This window comes from Aulonocara sp. 'chitande type north' Nkhata Bay, linkage group LG20, assembly GCF_057382095.1.
Source record: "Aulonocara sp. 'chitande type north' Nkhata Bay isolate Kocher_YH1m ecotype deep benthic linkage group LG20, A_spYH_male_GT1.1, whole genome shotgun sequence".
Taxonomy (NCBI): Eukaryota; Metazoa; Chordata; class Actinopteri; order Cichliformes; family Cichlidae; genus Aulonocara; species Aulonocara sp. 'chitande type north' Nkhata Bay.
Window position 1 is genome coordinate 5,505,073 of NC_141363.1, and position 24,951 is coordinate 5,530,023.

Below are 24,951 nucleotides of genomic sequence, written 5' to 3' on the forward strand. Positions count from 1 at the left end.
TTTGAACAAATATCTAGCGCTGTAGGGGAGCTTGCCGACAAATTAACAGCTAATAACTTACTGGGAAGCAAGATAAAAAGAGAAAAAAAAATGTTCCCCAAAGTGTCAATTACAAATAATTTTTCCTCTGATTTCTACACTTGTGAAAGCACGATATGCTAAAAGGCATTTTTAATAGTGTGCCAAAATTGCAGGATATCCATTTCTTTTTTTTTAAACGCTCTGAATTTATTAAGAAAGATAATTCAGCATCGGCAGCAGGACTGTTTAGGATGGCTCCGAAAGCATACGACTCCCATCTGAGAGCATTTAGTGGACTGATAGGAGAGACAGACAGGTGCAGGGACATGGGAAATGAAGGAGGATTCAATCAAATTCATGTTCATTAAAATCCGAGGACATCACAAAAATGAGAAAGATGCTGACAAATCAAAGGGTCTCAGTACCTGAATTACCATAGTCATTTACTTATTAAAGCCAGGATGCTTCGTGTCAATCAAGAGCCATCACATTCTCCATTTGCAGCGGAAAGCCACTGTAATTGCTTCTCATACTAATCAACACAACTTGTGTAATTATGCCTTGAAAGTGACATTGGAGGCTGAGAGCGATGTGAGCAGTCTTGACAGCAGAGACATCTCAGATTCATCAGGAGATTTCCAGCCTCGCTGCAAGGAGACAAGCCACTCTCAGACCAAGTTACTCACTCGAGCAGTTTACAACCATAAACACAAAGAAAAGATGATAAATCAAGCCGAAGTAATTACAAAGCAGAATAGAGAGTATAAAGGAAGCTCAGCTCAATAAGACCACTTTCCCAAGTATATTGAGGCAAAATGACTACGCTGTAATTAAACTGGTGTCGTATTTCTGTCATTTCTTAAGTAAACATATTGTGACAGTTCACTAAATTGTGGGAGAATAGGAAATTACAGCTCTGTTACCATGCTGTTTACATTAATATACTCGCAGAGACAAAAAACCCTACAAATAAAGTTCTAAGTATTCATTAAAGTTTATTGAATTCAGCTTAATCACAGACTTTACATATGTCTCCAAAATGAACTTTGCGTAAAACTAACTTCAACATTCCTCTGCGCATTGGAAAACTATCCAAACCATATTCCCAGGCTGCATCTGTCACTAGTCACACTGCGGCCCAGCCAGGAAGGTCAGAGCGAGGTCAAATTACAGCAACAAATCAAGAGCCACGGTTATGACATTAAACTCCATCTACAAAAAAAAGGTGCTTATTTTTGACATACAGTGGCAACAGCTGCTTCTTCATTTACTGGGAACTTTAGAGTGAATTGAAGGCCTTGCGTCGCTTTCGTCAAAAGACTGAAAACACTATTGTCTGGGGCTGGCAATTGGGATCTAGTCCGGCTCAGCACACAAGGCAGAAGCCACAAAATAAAAATAATTTATAAAATGGGTTGGACTCATCTGTGCTCATCCCTTTCAAAGAGGTGGGTGGAACCATCACCAACATCAAAAAGGAGTCAACTGATAATTCTGGCATTCTGCAGGGGAATAAGCGTAATGATTTCATTTGCGAACAGAAACGAAGATGAGGGATTTATGGCTCATAAAAAGTTCAAACAACAGAAAAACCAAAATCTTTGTCTGTGTCATTCCTCGCTCATGACCTCCAAACTTCAGCACATGTTGAAGGCCAAGTAAGAAAATGCTCTTTTGTGGCCAGATATGAGAAAAACAAGTACATTTACTGACATAGAAAACAGAGGCTTTTACAGGAAAAGCCACCGTGATTCACCCCCTGCGTTCAACTCTAATGAGTCAAAAAGTGTGACCTGCACTTAAACAAGAAGTCACAGCCAGAAGCTGTAAACTCATTTTCCCCCCATCCAAGCCAGCAACGTCGGCAGGACCTGGAAGATGTGCTCCGAGCATGCACGATAAATCTGACGTGAAATCATAATCATAAAAGCAATTAGCTGACCCTGCGCCACTCGTCCTTGGACATGACAGTGAGAATTCATACAGAGTCCTCTAAGGAGGCTGGCTGCCGGGTTGGGCGAGGAGGGGGAAAAAGTGCAACACAGCAACAATAAAATGGAGGGCCCTTCCTGTGTCATTAACCACTGAAACAAACAGCGCATGATGCACAATGAGCGCTGTGAAACAGAGAATTGAGCCTTGATGCTTTTCAAAGGGAAAACTTCCCCGCGACCACTAAACTCGACTGTGCCGTGCAGATGTTCCTTTTGTAAAAGTGCGGGCACAGAGACAGACACAGACACAGTGCCGTACCACTTAATCCCCACCCCCACTACGCATTATATTACATCACCTTGCACTACCTTGCAGTGTGAATACAGCTTGCAGATTACATCTTAAACGAACTTATTTAGAATCACCACAAAAACACGAAGGCGGGCGCTTTCGACACCTCTTTGATCTGTGCTTTTTGCAGAGTGTGTCGCATGTTTACAGTAAGCATGACAGGATACAGAGACTATTGACTATGAGATAGCAGTTGATCGGGTTGATCGGACCTTTCTCTCTCAAGGAGTGCACTACTTTTTTAAGAAATCTCTTTTCCCCCACCTTTGGCGCACAAATCCACACAAATCCACGCACACACACCCACAGAATATCTTGCCATCACTTCCCACTCAGTAATTACACCAAGGCCGAACTAGTGGCTGCCACCTAGTGACCGTCTTCCCCAATAATCATGAAATATCTCTATGGCTCGCGCCCCCACTCGGACCATAACTCTCCTTTACTGCAGACAGCTCCAATAAAGGATTACAATTACAATTAAAGTAATGAGCAAAGAGGAAAAAAGGAAAATCTCAAAGAAGGATCCCTTGACTAACTAAATGGTAGCCTAGTTCCTTGACAGAATGGAGTTACTATAGCAGGCTCATTACTGGCTCCCATTTCTTATTCTGCCCCAATAATTAATTTGGAGCATGTTGAAACCTGGAGTTGTGGAAAAAAAATTTAAATAATAGCTTTAAGAGTGATGGATGTGAAATGAATTGAAATATGATTGTCAAATTAGAGATTCTCTTCTTGTTATTCTTTGCTTTATGGTGGCTGAAGTGTAAAAAAAAAAAAAAAATCTACTGTATGTACAGTTTTAGGTTAATTTGTAGAAATCTTCAAAAGATTTCTACACTCACTCACATACATGCATATTTAGGGTAAACTGATATTAAAAGGAGACATCTCCTTTAAACACATGTTCCATGGGAAAAGTCATTGAGGGCAAAAAATAACTGAGTCAAGACCCGAGAGTAACCTCTGACTTCCTGGTATCACCACTGTGTTACATTTGTGCTACACCCACGCACATGCGAGGAAAAAAAACCCTCAAACATATGAGCAACATCTGTCTGCCTGCAACTCACGGGACTCAGCAAAAGACCCATCAGGGAAGGGAGAGGTGAAATGAGGAGAGAACGATCCAGAGAACAACAAAAGGGGACAGCGACAGCAGTGGTTCCTTCATGTCTTTGGCCACACCAATTACTGTTGGCAGGTCCTCTGCCAGCCAGCCAGGTCCCCCACAACTTCTGCACTTAACACACTGTTCCTTTTATTCCCTCTCTGTAGCGAGATGGCTATTGCAGAGGGGCTACGGAAATTTGGAGACTGCTGAGCCAAAACAGATCACTTCAAAGCGGCTTATTTAACGCTTGCTAAATTTTTCATCACAGTCGCTTAATATCCTGGGGAAGGAGAGCTTTTGAAGTTGCTGTGAGACCGGGGATGTTCTTCTTACCGTTCTTTTCCCCCTCCCTCTGCTGTACTAAAATCCCCAAACCTAAACACATAAAACACGCCCAGTTCACACTATCTGTGTCTACATGTGCAAAGGGTACAGAAGCACCTACTGCAAACAAAAAACCACACGCTTTCATACCCACAAACAAATATGCACTTCTTAAACTGAGGTTGGATTTTTTTTTCAGTGCAAAGAGTAAAGAACGGGGTAAACGGTAACCTAAATCTGTAAGAATTGCATTTAGCGATGACACATGACCCTTTAGTTTGTGAGCCGAGGTAGTGAGAGTATTTCCAAAGAGTTCCGAGTTAATCGGCTCAAAGGAAATTAAGGAGCAGGAGTTCTAATAAGAAATATACAACTTTAACTTTATTATTCAGGACAATAATTAAAAACTTAAAAAAAGAAATGTACCTTTAAAGTACACAAGTACAAAGCCAAATTCATCCTAACTGTTCTTTCATATCATATAGTTTCTAACAGGAGAAAAGAAATGTAAACATTTTAAAATATAAATGCATAAAAACTATAATGCAGCTTATTTTGGTGAAGTGACTTTTAATTTTATTCCAATAGATCTGGTTAACCTGTCAAAATATCTATATTAAGTCAATATATTTGCCAATTCCTTCCTGTATTTTCATTTGGTCAGTGGAATCTTTGCTCATTAATAGCATCGTCATGTGTGGTAAGCGCAGGGTGTCACTACAGGGAGAGAGAGCACAGAGACTGGGGAAAGACTAGTAATAGACTGGCTGGGGTAATGGTCATGGCAGGGATGAGTGGGAGGGGGTGGGGATTTGAGATGGAGGTAGTCGGGGTAAGAGTGAGCAAACAGCAGTGCCAGAGGCAATAGCAGCGGCTGGCAGCGACTGGTATACCAGTCAACCATGAAACACACACTCACGCGGGCTCTCCCACCCCTTCTTCTCGCTCTAACCTGCAGGTCCAGATATCCCTGTCTGGCCTGGTATAGTGGCAGAGGCTGTGGCACCGACCCCTGAGCTGGACCCTCCTGCCACTGAGGAGGGTCCATGCCGTGCAGTGTGCCAGGGCCGGCTGATCTGGGCGAGGTGAGTCAGAACCTGTTAACATGACTGGTGTCCCCAGTCTGACATGCACATGTGCACATAGATGTTATGCAAATGTGTGTGTGTGTGTGTGTGTGTGAGTGTGTGTGAGTGAGAGAGAGAGAGAGAGACTGCTTTTTCTTCTTTCCTGCCCTTCCAACCCTGCCAGCACTCCCTTTCCTCTCATCCAGATAAAATCCTTTCAGACACAAATTTCAATTATTCACCTCATCCAAATAATGCCATGTGACAAGAATTATCCCTACTGTAATAATCCACTTAACTGGGAAAGAGCAGCTCATCAAAAAGAGAAAGGAGAAAAGGGGTTGGAAGTGAGGGTGGTGGTGGGACTTGTCAACCGGTCTCAAATTCCTCATAACAAGAATTTCTTCCCTTTTTTGAGGAGACAGTCTTGAAGCGCACTGGGATGATGAAATTGAAGTAAATTGAAAGAAAGCCTGGGAGAATGCTCCCACAATCAATAACCCCAGGATTAAATTAGCCTTGGCATGAAGGGATGATGGGGGGAAGATGAAGAGTGAATGGTGGTGAATGACATTGAGACATGTAGGCTGAACAATACAGCACGTCTATAACCTGCATGCTGTGCCTATACAAGGACAGTGAGTGTACCTGGGATGGATTCCATCCCACTTAGCAATTACCAAACATTCCTGGTTATAGTCATCGCTTGGGCCAAGCATGCCTTATAAACACTCTGCACATTACTGAAGAGAAAAACTGACATTTATTCTTGTTAAACACCACCTTATAACACCCTTTTGAGGGAACAACACCTTCAAGTGCCCTTTGTGTTTGCATAGGAGTCTACATGGTGAAGAAACTCCAAATGAGCAACTTTCTCGACCCATTTCTGACACCGACTAAAAGGATAAACAAAGAACAACAAAGATGTGCAGTCAAAGTTTTATGCTATGCATGATTAAAGAAACTGTGGAACCCATTGCTGCTGTTAAAATAGACCATTTTCCTCTCTAAAGACCAAGAACATAAAGTATACTCTCATTACAGCTTGGGGACATCATTGTGATGTATAAAGTGACTGTCTGCTAATTGGAAGCCTTTAATACTGGATCTCCCTGGGGAATGTGTAATACAGCCAAATAAAAGTCTTTAAATTATCAGATCTTAAGGTGGGGGGGAGAGAAAAACCATCATAATCTTCCTCAACTATGCATCACCAGATCAAGCCAAGAAATTAGAAGATTTTCATTCTTTCAAAATCCCACGAATACTTGAGTTTTTGAAAAATCCACACTTCTGAGCACTAGTATTAAGAATCACAGCGTGTGCCATGTGAGAATATCTGAAATATTATTTCCAGCCATTATGATACCTTATTCATTGCTTTTTGTTTTCTTTACAGGAAATGTAATTTAATATTTGCATCGTTTGATCCAAGATGCTATTTCTTTCCAGCTCTCACTTACATTAGCTTCATTTAATGTTTTTGTGGTTACAGTCAATGTTTCCTTACCAATATTCATGTAATTGAGATTAAGGAATAAATTCTTACCAGTTCTTCTCTGGGGCTACGTGCTCCCTCTTTTCCAGGCAGAAGGCCAGGCTGAGAACATAAATAAACATTTGTATTAGAGTGCCATCTAGTGGAAAACAGAAGTAATGTCGCTTTGAAGCTTGGTAACTATGGTCGCCCTTTACAAGCACAGGGTATGTAACATTGCTGGCTTTATCTGTTGAAGTGACAGTATTCGGTTATTCAGGTATGGGACACTTTTACAATACTAGGCCTCAAGGCTTCATTCAGGCATATCAACAACATTTATACAAAGTGCTTGAGCACTCTTTCACACTTGGCACATTTCTGCAAACTGATCAGGCAACTCTTACACTTAAAAATTGCTCAGTTTATTAGGATCCCCATTAGCTAGAGACTGAACCCTGTCAGAGCCTGTGTGAAGTACAGAACACAGTGTTATCTGCTGCTAGATCCTGATCAAAACTGCCTGAATTTTGGGGATAATTTACTGTGACTGAAGTTACTTCTGTGGTGTCAGGTACATAAATGTGAGCAACTCTCGTGCATTTGAAAAGCTTTTGGATGAATTGTGCTGCTGTATGATTCTGCAGGTATGTAATAAACAGAGAAGAAAGAGTTCTAGAAACAGCTGCAAGCATCAAACTACCTACCTACCTAACTTCTTGTTAGCTTTTGTCAAAAGTTAACTACTGTCATAACTCAGAAGTTTTTTTAACCTGTTCTCATCATGGTGAAGAGTTTAGCTTCATGCTGTACTCCATAAACATTTCCCTATGTACAGTAACAGATGGGAAACTGTAGAAATTGTGAACAAGGGAAAATTCACAACACAAATAAATTGATTGTGGAAACTGAAGGGTATCCATTTCACTGTGATGTTTATGGAGCAGTGCTTGTAGTAGAATGTGGACAGATTTTGTTCTATCGGCAGGAAAATAAATAAATTTAAAAAAGGCTATTTTTCATTTCCACAAGATTGGGTAAGAAAACATTAATGACATAAATGGACTGGTTCTTATTTAGTGCTTTTGTAGCTTGCCATCACCAGTGTGTGAATGTGTTTGTGAATGGCTGGATGACTGAATGTAGTGTAAAGCACTTTGGGGTCCTTAGGGACTAAGTAAAGCGCTATACAAATACAGGCCATTTACCATTTTCTATGTGAGCACTCAAAGCACTTCATTTGCCCATTCATACAAACACTTTTTTTTCTAGGCCTTAGCACTTTCTATGGAACATTCACACACATTCTGATGAACACATTAGAAAGCAACTTGGGTTAGGAAATTGCTTAAGGATACTTGGGCAAGCACAATTGAGCAACAGTCTGTATGCCTACAATTAGTAGATGACCCTCTCTACCTCCTGAGCTACAGTTACTGTTTAGAGAATTTTAAAAACAATAAAAATGTATTTAAGGTGTTTAAGGTGTAACTAAGCATCTCTCACATATGTACATAAAAATATTTTGCATTTCTCTACAGCATATATAAACGTATATGCAAAAAGTAAAGGTGTCACTGGTGACATACATGAATAAAAACGTTCGATGACATTTGTTTTGGGGGGCTGGTGAGTTCAAAGATAACACTGTGACTGCAACCCAACAGAGACCATCAGGTTTATTTCCCTACACTGACCTTTGAGTTGCACCTACAGTTATCTGCACACAGTAAGACGAGGCTACACGCTCAGATGCAATTGTACAGCTGTACCGTTTGATGACAATGGCAAATATAGTAACTATGCCATATTATTTTCGACACAATATGGCAACTCTAAATGACGCCCCTTCCTGCCCACTTGTAAACACACTCATGTCTCAGTGACAACTTTTACCTCGAAACCTAGCTAGCATGCTAACTAGCAGGCATGCTAATCTCTAACTTGATGAGCATTTCCAGGCACGTGATGCCAACGTTAAGACATCTAAGGCCCCGAAATATCTAAAACAGTTCACTACCGCAAATGGACATTAAAAAGAAACCGCTTTTAATGCATATAGAGACCTGTGTTGTTGCCTCAGCTTGGTCGTTGGATGCCATCTTCTTCTTCTGTTCCTTCTGCCACTCTTCTTATTCTGGTATATTTCTACCACGCAACATGCTTTAGGATGCACTACTGCTTCCTGCAGGTGAGTAAGGGACACTGCAGGATAAGTCTAACTCCAAAGTATCACTCACTATTCTTACTGTCTGTTATTAAAACGCTACAATTTAAAAGCACACCAAGTTAGGTTTTAGCTTCCCCATAGCACATTCTCATGCTCACACACCTTCAGTAGATCTTATACTGAGACCTCTCCATGGTCAATGTTGATGACTGTCTTTCTTTCATTGCCAAGAAAACTTCTCTTTTGTAAATTGTTTTTATTTGTCTGTTTGTTTTGTTTTTGTCATATTAGAGCCTGTTCTACTTTTAGACTTAATGTCAGCTTCATCATTTCCTCAGCTGAACACACCCTTGTGCCTAAAGAACAAGAAAAAAATCTATACAACAAAGCCAACAGCTTAGTCACGAGGTGTGGTAAGTCCCTACTTGTTGAAACAGATTTGCATTCAGCCACCAGATAATAGCTTAATATGTCTTTGCCCAGGGCCCCTTCAGAAACCATAATACTTAATGGATTCACAGCAAGAAGATACTATTTATTTACAGTAGTTCATAAATAATAAAAATAAATAAATAAAACTATAAAGTCATTTGCTACAGCAACCCCCTAAAGGTTAGACCCCTAAATGCTAGACTTACAGCATTAAAATGATTGTTTCAGGTGACATTGTGATGTAAGTGGTGCATTTTTGAACCATATAAAGCAGTCTTCTTTTCTCTCTCAAATACTCTCTTTAGGGGTTGCCACAGCGGATCATCTGCCTCCATTTCATCCCATCCTTAGCATCACTTCTGTCACACAACCCTCTGCATGTCCTCTGTCACTACATCCAAGAACCTCCTCTCTGATTCTTTTCTTTTCCTCTTGCCTGGCAGCTCCATATTCAGCATCCTTTGTCCAGTATATCCACTTCCCCTCCTCTGCACATGTCCAAACCATCTCAGCCTTGCCTCTCTAACTTTGTCTTCAAACTGCTCAACTTGAGCTGTCCCTATGATCTACTCATTTCTAACTTCTAGTTTCTGATTTTTAATTTCTGGTCAATCGTAATGAAAATTTTAACATCTTCATCTTCATCAACATTTTGCTACCTTCAGCTCAGCCTCCTTTGTGTGTGTGTGTGTGTGTGTGTGTGTGTGTGTGTGTGTGTGTGTGTGTGTGTCAGTGCCACAGTCTCCAAACCATACAGGTCTCAGTACCATCTTATAAACCATTACTTTCACCACTGTTGCTATCCATCTGTCACAAATCACCCCTGATAATCATCTCCACCCGCTCCACTCAGCCTGTACTGTCTGCTTTGGATGGCTGAACCTAGGTATTTAAACGATTTAAACCCACCCACTTTTCAGTATCTGTACTCCTGGTTTCACTGTTACACAAATACGCATTCTTTGATTCTACTGACTTTCATTCCCCTTCTCTCCAGACCATACCTCCACCTCTCCAGGCTCTCTTCCACCTACTCCCTAGCTATTTATTCTCACCACGCAATTAACCAACCAAATGTCTTTAAGAAAGAAAAACAAAAAAGAAAGAACTGAACTCCACTGTCAGGCCAAACTTTCTTTGGTCGCCATCTAGCGGTCATTTGCGGTAGTCCACCTTTGAGCTTTTTAACAGGAGCTACTCGGAAGGACATGTTATTATTCTCATATTTCTTATGTCTAGAGCTTGAAAATAGTTAATAAAAGATGTTTTTAAAATACACTCAAATTACCGCTATAGAGGTTATAGCGTTATATTCAAACTGTAAACACAAAGGCAGTTCTTTCTATGTATGTGCTAAACTACATATCCCAGATGCCATAGCGGCACGGCGGCAGTTCCGTATTCGGGGATAGTGGTAGCAGTTGATAGCTGCTGACGATAACTGTCAGTATTAAGGTATAAGAAAGCACAAAATCTGCTTCTCTAAACGCAGACTACAATGACGGATAAACCGTGTAAGGTGTGCAATTTCACACGACAACAAACGCATGGGCTAGTAGCTCTTTCCATAGATGAGCTTAAGAAAAAAGGTAAGTTGTCATGACTTTACATTCCTGAACTTTATCATGCTAGAGTTTCTTTTTAATAAAAGCGATGTATTCATTAATGTTGAACGGGTGTGTGACAGTTACGTGAAGTACCGTCTCACGCAGTCAAACGTTGTGGGTGCAGTATTTAAATGTTTAGTTTGCACTGGTGCTGAGCGCTAAAAGCGGGGTCTCATATTGCGAAAGTGAAAGAACTTCATATGTTCAGTGATTTGTGAGAGTGTTGGGAGGCACTAACATTACAACTGAGGTGATTATTGCTATTGCTGTCGACAAGCTTACTTATCTAGTCGTGTGTGGCAGCAGAAGCAGCATCACCATTTTTATCCATCGTGTTTAAACTTGCAGAAGCTAAACATGAAAAGTCATTGCTCTTCCTGCTCATTCCTAGAAGGCTAGTCACCAGGCGTTACCCCCAGACTTTTTTTTTCTCCATTTTTCTCTTTTTAATAAAAAAAAAAAAGGTTTTTAATAAAAGTGTTTCTACGTCTTTGATTGTTATGTGTCAGCAGAGTTTGGAGGAGGTCAGGCTGGGTCCTTGATTTTGAAGCCACCTACATGAAGATACTAGAAGTGTATTTCTGATTCTGATAAAGTCTCCTGTAACTGCCAGTGACAAAACTAGGATGCTATCTGAAAACCCCCCTCTTGGTTTTAAAGCTAGCTTAAAGTTATAAATTGCCTTTATTCCTATTCAATATACATAAATAAATACTTGTATATGAAATATTGAGCTGGGGCACTATTAAACTAGAGGTGCTGATTTATAGCTGTACAATTTTAAAAGCGAGTGGAAGTAAGACATGTTTTGTATTGCAAATAGGAGCAGCTTTGATGAAAGGGCTGGTGACTCTTTAAATGGACTGACTTGTTTGACATGTGGAAGTATGCTGAATCACCTGATGAACAGGTGGTGTCTGAGGTATTACTGCTTTGAATATTTGGCTTATGGGATACACTAATACTGATTGTTTTCCTCTGAAATATGGGCGGCACTGTCGCCTCACAGAGAGAAGGATCTGTGTTGGATTTGCTGGTTCCCCCCCACAGTCCACAGACACGCATGTGAGGTTAATTTGTTATGCTAAACTGGACTTGCGGCCACCTCTTTCCACAACAGTCAGCTGGGATATTGAATCGGCTGGATGGATACAACCATATGGCTAAACACTTTGAAGTATAAAAATAATCTGGGACACTCTATAATATTTGTAGTTTCTCTGTTCTTTTAACAGGTCGACAGTGTCTTGGGTTCAACTCCAGTGACTCAGTCACAGTGGTCCTAGAGAATGATGGGACAGTAGTAGAAGATCAGGCTTACTTTTTGTGTTTACCCTCAAACACAAAATTCATGCTATTGAATGACAAAGAGAGGTGGTCTCCACCTTGCAGGAGTAAGCAGGTTTACTTTTATCTGACATTTTTCTGCATCCTTTTTATCATCAATCATTAATATCCCGGGAATGCACCACCTTGTGTTGATTTGATATTTACTTTTTAGTTGATGGTGGCACAGCTTGGATGGCTAGGGATTCTGTGATGCTGGAGACTGATACTGTGGACAGCTCCAGTACTGTAGCACCTTGGTATGAACTGGCTCAGCAGCTGAAGCAGGACCTGACTACCATTATTCTCATGTCTGAGGCGGACCTACAGGTACCAACATTATATGTCAAGTATAAGAAAGCGATAAGTGTGTTAATCAATCTAAAAATAGGAGCCGCAAATTGTATTTTATTGTTTTGCTTTGCTTTTTCAGACCTTAGTGGATGCCCCATGCCCTGAACTAGCCTCTGCTTTGGGCTTCCAAGAGAAAAAGGCCCAAGAGCTCCAGGAGACGCTGCAGAGGGTTTTGGATCGAAGAGAGCAGGAGCGGCAATCCAAGGAATTGCTCCAGCTTTACCTGAAAACTGTGGAGCTGGAGAACAGACAACAGGAAGAAACAAGTCCGCCTTCTCAGGGAGGTACGGCTGTGTCATTTTGAGGTGGTTGCCATGTTTACCGTGTGGAAATAGTTTGTTGAGATAAAGATATGAAAATCAGATTTCCTGATTATTGTAGTGTGACACGGATACACAATATAAACTCTGTAACAAGTTAAGTCTTGCATAGAAAGCTGTTTCTGTGTCATTATTCAAACTGGGATACAGAAACTCCGTGAACTGCAGTACTGTGCAAAAGTCTGGAGCCACCTTTTATTTCTTTATATTTTGCTTCCAATGAGCCTGACTTTTTTATAATTCTTCTAGGTTGCCTTGAGCAACAGTTTTTCCAACGCTGAAGCCTTGAGCTTCAGCTTTTCTGAAGCTTTTTTGACATTTTTCTTTGTGCATTGGCTGCTTTTGTTTTTACTCATTTTCAGTCCTTGTACCTGACCTTTTTTAGGGAAGGTTTTCCTCTGAGAGGTTTGTTAAGCCACTTAAAGCTGACCTATGAGACAAGCTTTAAAAGGTGCCTAACTCGAGGGATGAACCAGCGTTTTGTCTACACATAACAGACACCATAGCAAAGTACCAATGTTAAATTGAATCTTTGGGCGCTTTGTTACTAGCAGTGTGAGGCAAAAACACATCATTTGTTTCAATTTTTTTAGTTGAATCAATGAAAATGCCAAAGGTAAAAATGTGCCAACATGGTGACTGCCAAAAACTTGCCAAAGCTTTGGCTTTTCTTAGCATGGTGTGCAGTATGTCCTTAAAACATTTGAGTAAACTGGACAGTTGGCGGACAAAAAAAGTGGCAAAGTATCTACAGCAGATGAACAGTCTATGTAAGTCATGTCATGAAGAAATAGAAGAACAAATCAGAGAGCTGACACAGGGTGTAAGAGATGCTTCTGTGGTGCATCAGTTGTTCCATCTACTGTTCACAGAAGCCTCATCAGACATGGTCTCAGTGGAAGGGTGGCAGTCAAGAAGCCATTCTTATGGAAGGGAAAGGGGAGAAATGGGTGAGATATTCCAAATTATTCAAGAACTGGACTGAAAATCAACAGGCAGCAGATCCTATGGAGTGAATCTGAATTTGAGATTTTTGGTTCATATTGTCATCAGTGTCCACAGAGGGCATCAGGAGAGGGGTCCAAAACCGAGTGTCTATAAAACACACTGGAGGCTCTGTCGTGGTTTGGTGCTGCATTTTAGCCCGTGGTGTTGGGGATCGTGTCAAAAATGATAGAATTATGAACACACAAAAGTTAGTTTTTGATCCACCATGTAATACTGTCTGGAAAGAATCAGAATCAGAGTACTTTAAAAATTATGTGGGTTACAGTTGCTCGAAGACAGTAACAGTAATGGACTAAACTAATTAAATAATACAATATGTTACAAAGTTTACAAATTTAAGAAATAGTACTAACAAATACAAATCATTCAATTACAAATATCAAGAATATTACACAGGTGAAGTATATATGATTGACATTTAACTGTTGTGTGTAACTATTGCAGTGTTTACAGTGTATTAGGCGGAGGAGTTGAGGGAGATGGGAGATGGCCATGGGCAGGAATGATTTCCTGTGTCGTTCAGTGGTGCTTTTTGGTAATCTCAGTTTCTCACTGAACATGCTTCTGTGGCTAGTCAGGGAGTGGGTGGGAATTATTATCCAGCATTGTCCTTATCTTAGACAACATCCTCCTCTCAGACACCACCCTAAGGGAGTCCAGCTCCATCCCCACAACATTAATGGCCTTGCGGATCACTTTATTGAGTCTGTTAGCATCTGTGACCCTCAACCTGCTGCCCCAATAGCAATAGCATAGAGGATGGCACTGGCCATAACAGACTCATAGAAAATCCTGACCATTATCCAACAGATGTTGAAAGACCTCAGCCGCCTCAGAAAATAGAGATGACTCTGGCCCTTCCTGTAGAGTGCAACAATGTTTTGTTCAGTTTATTGTCCATGTATACTCGAGGTATTTATAGTCCTCCACAATGTCCACATTGACCCCCTGGATTGAAACAGGGGACAAGGTTTTCCTGGTCCTCTTAAAGTCCACAATCAATCCTTGATCTGATTGTATTCATTTTTCAGCATGACAGTGATCCCTGCCTAACAGAGCTCAGGTTGTGTTGAAGAGCAAAGGTGGTCAAAGTCAATTCTTCATATTTCACTATGAACATGGAAAAAGGAACAGCAATTTATTGAAATGTGCAAGCATAAATGGAAATGCAGTGTTTTTGAGACAGGCTGTGATAACAAAGTGTCCAAAGATACAATTTAAAATTGATGCTCATCTAAGATGTCTGTTATGTGTAGACACAACACGTGTAACTCAAGATTCATCCCTTGAGTGAGGTACCTTTTTATGACTGAATGATTCATAGGTCAGTGTTATGTGGCTTAACAAACAAAAAACCATTAATTTGAAAAGGGTGCTTATACAGTTCCCTCTGCGTAACAAACATGTAATCAATAGATGTGATCAATATGCATGAATACACCCAGCAAAATAATCAATATAGTCCCGTGACTATGAAGCCCTCAAGATAGGTAATGGCCCCAGATGTAGTTCTTTAGATGAGAGTCGGGGACATCACTGACATAACTTTAGCCAGCGAGGAGGGGTGGTCAAATCAGAAAATTTGAGAAAACAATAAATGTGAAAATCATACATAAACTTTCTCTATATTTAAGAACAAGAGACATAAATGGACTGGTTCTTATGTAGCACTTTTGTACTCAACCTAAGCACTCAAAGCGCTTTATACAACATGCCTCATTCACCCATTCATACAAGCAGCTTTTTTATTTCGATGCCTGTTTCAATCTAACATTAACACACATTCAAACACAGTTTATTTATTTTGCTGCCCTTCTATCTTAAAATATGTATTTTTATTTCTAAGTGAAGGAGGTTCAAACAACTGCAGATGTTATTAGTTAACATGTATTATTTTTCTTTCTGAATTTGTTATCGGTTCATTCTCTTAATTTCTCATGAGGGAAGAGCTGCACTTCTATCTTTTGGTCACTAGGTGGACCTGTTGTTGTTGTTTAATAACCCCACCTGAAATAATCATTTACTATGTTTAAAATGTTTTGAAATGTATCGAAACCTGTTTCAATATCTCAGGTGCCGGGGATGTGGATGTGCCAGATGGAATGGAGGTGGATTCTGCTTCTGGATTTATGTCCAGGACTTTGATGGTCCTGAAAGGCAAAACATCGCCAGAGACCAGGCTTTCCACTGAGGATCTGCAGGTAGCCTATTCACACAACTCTGATTAAGTCTGCCTCAAAGCATCAGCAAATAAAAACACCCCAAATGTGTACTTTTACATCTGTTGTATTGTAAATGTCGCAGAGAATCCACTCTTTCTGAGAACTACCAAGAAGTTCAAACTGCAAATTTAGACAGGCACCAGCAAATGAGGTGCATTTACATATCGCAGCAATGTGGGGCAACTCCCTTCAATGATCCTACGTCATCATATTCCCACGTCACTCCTTCTGCTGTAAGGCTTTTGTCGTAACACACCCCAGTGAGTCTGCTGCAAAATGATCAAAGCAAGCATGTGAAACTGCCCATCCTGACACACTTAAAACACACCCCTGCGTCATCAGTTCTGATATAATCCCATTTACTTTAGGTACAGTGTAAGCACAAGACTTTGTCAGCCATCTCCATTTGCATTCATAAACTTATGTTAGTAGGGCAAGCCAGTGTATCGCCTCATATGTTCCCATATCCACTATATGGAGCTCCCGTCTGTGTGTCTTTAGATGGTAGTGGCCAGAGGGATGGAAGCTATGGAGCAGGTGCTGGGCTGGGACAGAGCGAGGACGTCCACGCTGCTGCAGGCCTGCGAAGCTGAGCTGACCTCACGTCTCCGGCAGATTCAGGCAGTGCAATCCATCAGGAGCAACACACAGCTGCGCGGCAGCCAGCAGTCCAGCGAGAAGAGGAAGGAGGAGGGCGTCGAAAAGCAAGCCCAAGGCGGCAACTAGGCCGAGACTCTACCTGAGCACAGACTGATAAGAATTCACACTACCAGCCTCGGGGCCAGCAGAGTAGGATTTTTGCCCTGCGTTACTGATAATAACAAAACTGCTGGAATACATGAATCCCAAGTGTTGACACTTTGTAAGATTTCAAAACCACTTGAATGCTTTTGCCTCAAGAGGAAGCTGGATGATTTACACAAGTCATGTTTATCAAAGACATTAACCACTTGGGTCTATTTTTTTTTAGCTGGTTTCTTATTTTGTGTTTCATGCTGTGAGAATAACTACAGATAAACAAATCTAAACTTAAAGCTATAACTCAGTATTTGGGGAGATTCTCTTACTTCTGGCAACCTCGCTAGTTGACAGAAAAGTTGCTGCGCCTCTAGGCCAAAGTCCAAGGTTCACTGTTGTGTATTTAAATAAAATGGGTCTTCTCATCTAACTCACATTTATTTGCTTTATCACAGTGAGAAAGTTTAAAAAGAAAGAAAGAAAATGTTTTCTTTTCTCCAAAAATGAAGAACTGTTGTTTTAAGGCTGCCTGTTACATTTATAGTCATCATTAAATGGTAAATGGTAAATGGCCTGTATTTATATAGCGCTTTTACTAGTCCCTAAGGACCCCAAAGCGCTTTACATATCCAGTCATCCACCCATTCACACACACATTCACACACTGGTGATGGCAAGCTACATTGTAGCCACAGCCACCCTGGGGCGCACTGACAGAGGCGAGGCTGCCGGACACTGGCGCCACCGGGCCCTCTGACCACCACCAGTAGGCAACGGGTGAAGTGTCTTGCCCAGGTCATCCTGATATTGCCTTGTTAATGCATTTTTAAGTCATATTTTTTTAGCTATTTTTGGAAACTGCATTAAAAGTCAAGGAATTTTTTAATGAGTGTGCTGAAAAATCTTGAAATATTTGTCAAAACTGTGCATCCTAATGCGAAATTTCACTGTGTGATGTTTTATGGAATCTGAAAGAGGAGAAGAAATACCTCATAAATAATGGTAAGTGCAGAAACGGGAATAAATACAAAGGGGGGGCCAAAATTGGCCAGATATGTTTGAATTGGTTACACAGACACGTTCATTGCTTTAATAATAAAAAGTTAGATACATGTTCATTCATATGACCCCTGTGTGTGTGAGACATTGTAGCTTATTATGCACGAGTCTGCTGGCAGTGTGATGTAAGAGGGTGTGGACAGCGTGTGCAGTGTCCATGTGACTCATGGGGATGTATCTTTTCTCATGCCTGTCATCTGTGTCCTGAACAATGAGCACAAATGAAGGATCTGAATTTACAGAAAGACCTCTTCTTTTTCGTGTTGTGGGGAAATTACAATGTCACTGCCAGCTTGTACTTTCATATTAGATGCCCTTTAAGTGCAGCATTTGTAAGCAGCTTATAATTACTCGGTATTGTGTCCATGTATGCCCAAAAAAATAAAAAGTTGTGCCTCAGCTCATCAGCAAGAAAAACTGCAGGTTGTAGGAGGCTGTTTCATATTAATTTTCCACAAGTAGCTAAAGGAAATTGTATATGGTGGTGCATGTTTATGTTACATGGTGGAGGAGGGATTTATATTTTATTTTTTTCATTAAATGTGCCTTCAGACTTTCCATAGTGCTGTTGTCCCACATTATTGTGACAGATATTGAAAGCATTTAGAATCCAATACAATCCAAATGGAAAAAAAGGAAAAAGTTCAGTACTTTTGAGATTTCCTCAAAGGCTTTGCACTGTAAAGTGACACAGCAGTAGCGTTTGGCCTTAAAACCAAGGGATCTCCTTAGTGATATTGAATTTGAAGACTCTAAACACCTATTAGTGAAGGTGAAGGAGTATGCGTGGTCAGGAACATTATTACCAATGACAAAAAAGCAGCAGTCTCTGATATTGAGACTTTATATTTCTCTCTATAGCAACTTAACTGAGTTCGTGCACTAGTGTAATAGTGATGGGCATATTAGCTATAAGCCTGACAGCCTACTGGCAGCGTGCTGCGGCTGGATATTTTTCAACAGCTGGTTAATGGGTTTCATGGTGTGCGTAATTCCTGTGGAATTAGCTCCAACTAGGCTGGACAGTTAGGAGTGAGCGCGCAAGAGCACAGGAGCGGTCAATTGCTCCGTCATGTCTTACACCTTCCATGCGCATTAGATTATGACTTAACGGCGACCACGGCGCTCAGGTAAGAACTGCAGGTTTGCTCGGTAAGCACACAGGAGCCCCGAGGGCTGTCTGGTATTTCATGCTGTAAACAAGCCTTAATCCCGCGTGGGCTGACAGTTTACAGCGCACATGTCCACACAGGACCTCGTATTTCTGTTGGGTTGAAAATGACGAGGTGATCTGTGGGTCAGTAGCTACACATCATGCTCGGGGTTGTTGCCTACAAACTACAAAATATGTGCCTGGGAAAAACAGCTCAATCAAAGCTAACAAACTGTGGTTTAAGAAAGTCACACGTTCACTGAAAAATTGCGCTGACCTAATTCTGCGGGAGAAGGAGGAAGGAAATCAAAACACTGGAGCAGAAGAAACAATAAAAATAAATCAGCACAAGTATTTTTCTGTCACTCACTGACACCTTCAGACATGCACTTTTGAACCATCTGAGGGGCACGCGGCTGGAGGAAATGTTGTGTGGATAAGTCATTTCTTTGTACTAAATAACCCTATAATGATTGTTTTGATAGAGGAGCGTAGCCGGGATTGTTTAAGAACAAGCTGCATAATGTATGAAGGTTAAATGACTAGCATACGGCGCTTATTGGACCAGACTTACTGACATCTAGACCCTCTTAAATGATTTTCTTATTTCTTCAATTCCTTGGCTAGATTAGAGGATGACTGAAATCACCCACAGCAATTTGAGGAAACCCAAGTTAATGAAAATGCTCGTCTGACTGCACACTGTTAGGTTAAAAGTTGGACACAGTATTTATTGTAATGAGCAAAGAGGATCTAAATAATACAACAGTTTTATTTTAATCTCTTTTTATTGTCTATGTAACAAAGAATAGCAAGATCTTACACAAAATAAGGACAATTAGAAACAGAGTCCGTGAACTGTAGCGCCATCAGTCTGAAGTCAAAGAAAGGGTCTCTGCCTCGGTACTGGTGTACTTGATCTTCCATCCCTTGTTTTTTCCACTAGCGTCGGACCTGAACTCAACGTGCACGTCATAACTTCCCGTGTGAATCCGATCTGGTGGCGTTGGGCCACAGAAGGGCCCATACTCTTTTCCAGCTGTTGAAATCTTTCATGTCGGGACATTAGATAGAATTAAAAAAAAACCAAATAAATAAGCAAGCATGATTGAGTCCTAACTGATGTCTGGCTAAATATGCATGAAACCGCAATAGCTATACAGTATATCACCCAAGCAGGACAAGTCAGTGGCAAAACCACCTCCACGAGCATGAGGAGGAATACATTGCTCATTCATTAGCTTGTGTGTGTTCAGACTTTGGAGTCGCACAACTGACCTTCAACATATCATACGGACAGGGGGCTTCTGGATGTCCTTCTATGTCAAAGGGTTCCAGGAAGTTCAGGATTATTCTGGAGCCCTCTGGCAGACGGATGGTGTGGTTGCACCGGCTCATAGGTGGGTAGGGGTTCGGATAACCCGGACTACTCAGAACCCCCGAAGGAGACGTCAGCACCTGGCTCTGGCACGGCACTGCGAAGGAGACTCGTGCACTAAAAGTGATCATTTTGAGGCACTGATTTAACCATTTTGTAAAGCTGTACCGACAGCTGCTGGGTTCTGAAGTGCTGGCTTTAAAGAGTTTTTGATTAGAACAAAATAATTGTTTCACATCAATTGAAACATTTCCTGCCATCATAAATGATGAGATTCATTTAGGTTTTGCCTTTTTGTCCCAGCAAATGTGCAGATGTTGCCTCAGACAAAAACAAATGAGGATTGCAAAGAGGCAGAGTTGCTGTAATTCATATAATTAGTACAATCTGTAGGCAGATAATCATTTTTGCCTATTCATCGCATGATTTGTTTTGTCACCCTTTTTCCTCTGGCAAAGAATAATAATTTAAGGCACATCAGCTCGTAATTGTGATTAATTACCTTGTGTCAGTACATTATTAGTGCTGCACACAGGTATCAATTTTTAATGCCATTTTGAAGTCGCTTTTCCCTCAGGAATCGACAGTAATTAACCTCGCCTTACACCAGCTGGCAGAGATCAACTACTTTGTGCATCAGTATGCTTTTTCAGTCTGAAATAAGTGAGCACAGGCCAGCTATGACAAAATGAAATCCAGTACGGAGCACCGGCAAGTGTGTGCCCTGTGTGAAATATCACCAAATTGTTTTTTTTTGGGGGGGGGACATGTTTTTTTTCCTGCCGTAGTAGGGAATAATGAGAGCATTTTGAATGACAAATGAGAACAATTAGACTTAAATACAAGTTTACAACACAGCAGTCTGATCCCATTTCTATGCTCGTCTTCAAAAGTCTGATAAGGAACTATTCGTATTTTAATGGCCTTAAAAAAACCCAAAGACACTCTGGGGTGTGCTGCTGTGCCAACTGAAAGATTAGGCCATTTCATGTGTTTACATCGTCAGTGAATGCAGGCAAATTGAATGCGTTGTTGCTAATGTCTCAAAGAGGTCAGACGCCTGCTTTTCTTCACTGTAAATAGTGTTTGCTGTTTCAGATTTGAGAAGATCTGAGCAGTAGCGTGTTTAGCTCCAGAAATGCCCTAATTACAAATCAATATAGTCAGACAATGTATACCAAGTTCTTAACGTTGCACCCTGCTAAATAGCTTTTGACCCACAGTGATTGAGCTCAGATAAACATGCCTCTTGAGCCTCGCTCTGTATCGTTCTTACCTGTGCAGGATCTTCTGTTGTCATGGAGAAGGTATCCTTGTCTGCACGTGCAGTAATAGCCACCGATGTAATTGTGGCAAAAATGATCACACACTCTCTCCCCTTCTACCTTGGACAGGCACTCATTGATGTCTGTGACAGAGTAAATCAATAAATATGCATCCCCTCCCCCATCCATGAACACACCTGAGATTGCGTATAAATCTGCTAAAACCTTTAGCCTACCAAGCAATCTGATGATTATTTCCTTGATTTACATCGCGCTGAAGTGCATATGCCATCATGGCCTTCAAAACTTGTTAGAGATAGAAATAAAAGACACTTTTCTAACTCAGGTGCATTTACTGCAGTGGTTCTCCAACTGTGGCGTCCCATTGGTGGAGTATAGAGCCAAAACATGTGGAGTGGAGTGTGGAAGCCAAGAGAAAACTGGACTGAAGCTAAGTTAACACACTCTGATGCTCTTCTGATGGTTCTGATTGTGGATGTCTGATTTTTTTTTAAAAAGAAGAAGAAGAAGAAGAAGTGGGGATGTGATCAGTGAGGGGTCTTTTTGGCTTCCGGACTGGGGCACAAGGGTAAAAGTTTGAAAACCATTGATTTACTGTTAAAACTTACACAGAAACTAAATGAATCTGGTTCATGCTAAATCTGACTCCCAATTAGCTGAAACTAAACAATGATCACAAAAACAGTTTTTTCATAGGCTCTGCAAAAGTCTCTCGGGTGTGCCACTGCAACCAATTAAAATAACAGTTTAACTGTGGGAAAACACATTTTTTTGTTAACTTCAGAGTCATTTAAATCCCAAGAGAAGATAAAGAGGAGGGCCTGTAATGAAAGCACCATAAATAAATAACAGTTACATTATATATAAAATTAAGAGCCTTCTAAAATAATTTCTTCATGTGGGGCATTATTCCTGCTGTTTTCTAAATATTACATTGTATTTGTAGTTTGCTGTCTGACTTTATTAATGTGAATTAATTAAAAAATTGCTGCATATACCTGTGAAGACTGCATTTCAGTAGAAACCTCACTACTCTTTGTTCTGTGTAATTACAGCTGAGAAAATGTGTCTCCCTTCTGGCAACAAATGTCACTATTTTGCATCACCTTCTGAGGTGTAAAATGCTTGGAAGCCGGTGAATCGTCCCTCGTTAGAGTAGTCACTCCTAAAGACCACTGACATGAGGTTTCGGGCTGACAGGATGATTGTATTCCTCGGGGTGCTTTCATGGTTCTTCCCTTCCTCTCCGCAGAACCGCAAGGTTTCATTCCCCTCTGCCAAAACCTGGTTTGACAAGGTCAGAGGCCTTTTAGTGAGCAAGCTACTGATGCCAAGTCAGTGCACATAATGGGATGCTGACTTCCTCCTACATGTACCTGGATGTAGTCATATTCACACTGGTCTGAGAGTTCCATGCTGAAGTGGGTAAAGTAGAGTTTGACCCTGTGGCCATCTGGGACAGTGATGTTCCACACTACGTGCTGGTTGTCAGGGTAAGGCTGGGGGAAGTTGGGAGAGGTGAAGCTGCCGTATAACCCTGTCATTTCCACACTCAGCGAGACATGGAGTAGAGAAAAAAGAACAACAACATAGAGGCCACTGGGAAAAATTAGGTGTGATGGCAACAGTTACAAGGATTGCTTTGTAAAAATGAAAAACTAGCACTCACCCGGTCATGTTGGGTTCTCATTCCCCGGACAGTGCCTGTGTAGAAATGGTTTGCTTTCACTAATCTGGGGGTAAATGAACTCAGCTGTCCTGCCTGGTTGACATTTAGGTAAACAAAGTGAGCGAGACACATGATCACTTTGTTTTCATTCTCCACCTTCTTCAGTTTGGAATAAATCAAACGGATGTATGACAGCAGATTCATTTCTATGAGACATTCTATACCATTGGCCACAATATTTTACTACAAAGATTAGAACATGTCCTATGTATTAAAAGTACTGCACTGCAGTGAATAATATCTCTCTAATAGACTCCAGCTTGTCTTTACACATTAAGAATAATTACGGAGTTCCACAGGGTTCTGTACTGGGACCAGTTCTATTTACATTATACATGCTTCCCTTAGGCTAGGTTATTAGAAGGCACAGCATACATTTGATACCAAGCTTTATTTCTAAATGAAGCCACATGATACACACCAATTAGTTAAATTGCATGGATGTCTTAAAGACATAATGACCTCTAACTTAAAATAGTTAATGCATTTATTACTTCTAGGCTTGACATTATTATCAGGCTGTTCTAGGCAAGGCTACTGGGGGCTTCCCTTATTGCAATGAGTGATTCTTCTTTACTTCTCTCTCCTGATTCCCTCTTCTCTTTTCTTTTTCATTCACCCCCAACTACTTGTGACAGATGGCTCCCTCCTTGAGCCTGGTTCTGCCAGAGGTTTCTTCCTTTTAAAGGGGAGTTTTTCATTTCCACTGTTGCCAAGTGCTTGCTCGATATTAAGTGAAGCAACTGTCGTTTTAATTTGAAACTATATACATAAAATTGAATTAACTGAATATATACTGTGCCGAAGTGTTGTATCACTCTCAATCAAATATCCCTTGTACTACACACAAATGTTTAGACAGTGATGCTGACCAGACTTAGACAACTAATTATTTTAGACGCTGCTCTTATAATGGCTAAGCTGCGAGGTTGTTAAATAAAAGCCACAGAAAAATAAATACACTATACCCACAACATTTACCAGGCTGGCCCTTTTGTTTGCACCTAATTACTTCATCAGGGATGAAAACATTCAGTGGTACATCAACAGCAGTTTCCCGGCGGATGAAACCAGATTGCATCAGTTTTTTTCAGCACTTCGCCAAATGCTTTGGGTCAGACATCATTGTAAAAGCTATTATAATGAGGGAATAGCAGCGTATTCATGCTGTTTTGAAGGAATATGTATATTGATGTTATTCAGAAGGGACTGAGGCCTTTCACCCAGCAACAGTTGTACAATAAACTGCTTATAATAACCAAACCCACATTTTCCCTAACATTAAAGCTCTAATGGCTAGTACTCAAAGTGAATTACAATAATTATCCACATGAAACATCAAAGTTAAGTTCCCTTCGCACCTTTTTGATAGTACTCTTTTTCAACCATTACCTTGTTGTTTTCCTAATTGCAAGCCATAATGCTGGGCAACAGTGGAGTGTGTGCTCATGCCAGATGTTCTCCTGCTGGAAATCATCCTGCTGCCACTCAGGCTTTTAGAATCCAGTGTGATGCATCAACAGCAATGACACCCTCTGACTAACTTCATTATGAAAATAAACAATTAGTAGCTATGCTCGCTGATTCATCCTGACCTGGGGTCTTGTTCTTTTTTTGTCTCTGAGAGTACAATTTAATTTAATTATTAATTTCAAGCTTCTGAGCTTTTATTTCCAGTGAACTCACTAGGATATTGGAGGTGAAAATAGAGAAAAATCCTGGGCTATTTTCACTCGGGTTACTCTCCAAGGAGCCGCATCATCTATCATAACACTATAAACAACCTGATAGTGTTCTTATTTCGTCAGCCCCTGTGAATGTTTCACTGTTGGCTTAAAAGTGTTCTACCTAGTTTTAATCTTTGGTATGGCTTC

At 40.8% G+C, this 24,951-nt stretch overlaps 3 protein-coding genes across 4 annotated transcripts in view; 1 reads left to right on the forward strand and 2 right to left on the reverse strand.

Moving 5' to 3' along the window:
- pex14 (peroxisomal biogenesis factor 14) overlaps nt 1-8,476 on the reverse strand; it is a 45,286-nt gene extending 36,810 nt beyond the window's left edge. Inside the window, exons 1-2 of the mRNA XM_086277554.1 lie at nt 8,362-8,476; nt 6,368-6,418 (exon numbers count right to left, since the gene is read on the reverse strand). Of these exons, the coding sequence (XP_086133680.1) occupies nt 6,368-6,418; nt 8,362-8,397 (87 nt within the window). The 5' untranslated portion in view covers nt 8,398-8,476. The remainder of the gene's footprint in view (nt 1-6,367; nt 6,419-8,361) is intronic.
- A 1,819-nt stretch (nt 8,477-10,295) lies between these two features.
- On the forward strand, nt 10,296-18,089 carry dffa (DNA fragmentation factor, alpha polypeptide). Its single transcript, XM_086278422.1, has 6 exons — nt 10,296-10,486; nt 11,740-11,898; nt 12,006-12,160; nt 12,264-12,468; nt 15,586-15,713; nt 16,236-18,089. Exons 1-6 carry the CDS (start codon nt 10,396-10,398, stop codon nt 16,458-16,460), a joined length of 963 nt encoding a protein of 320 aa, XP_086134548.1. The 5' UTR covers nt 10,296-10,395; the 3' UTR covers nt 16,461-18,089.
- A 1,364-nt stretch (nt 18,090-19,453) lies between these two features.
- Nucleotides 19,454-23,121, reverse strand: masp2 (MBL associated serine protease 2). 2 transcript variants are annotated; one of them, XM_086278571.1, is made up of 6 exons: nt 23,018-23,121; nt 22,725-22,847; nt 22,455-22,632; nt 21,339-21,470; nt 19,963-20,159; nt 19,454-19,733 (listed from the first exon to the last, which is right to left on the reverse strand). In XM_086278571.1, exons 1-6 carry the CDS (start codon nt 23,036-23,038, stop codon nt 19,554-19,556), a joined length of 831 nt encoding a protein of 276 aa, XP_086134697.1. In that variant the 5' UTR covers nt 23,039-23,121; the 3' UTR covers nt 19,454-19,553. The 2 variants fall into 2 exon arrangements, with proteins under 2 accessions (XP_086134697.1, XP_086134696.1); XM_086278570.1 differs by having other exon boundaries at nt 22,725-22,947; nt 23,018-23,086.
- Nucleotides 23,122-24,951: the final 1,830 nt, after the last annotated feature.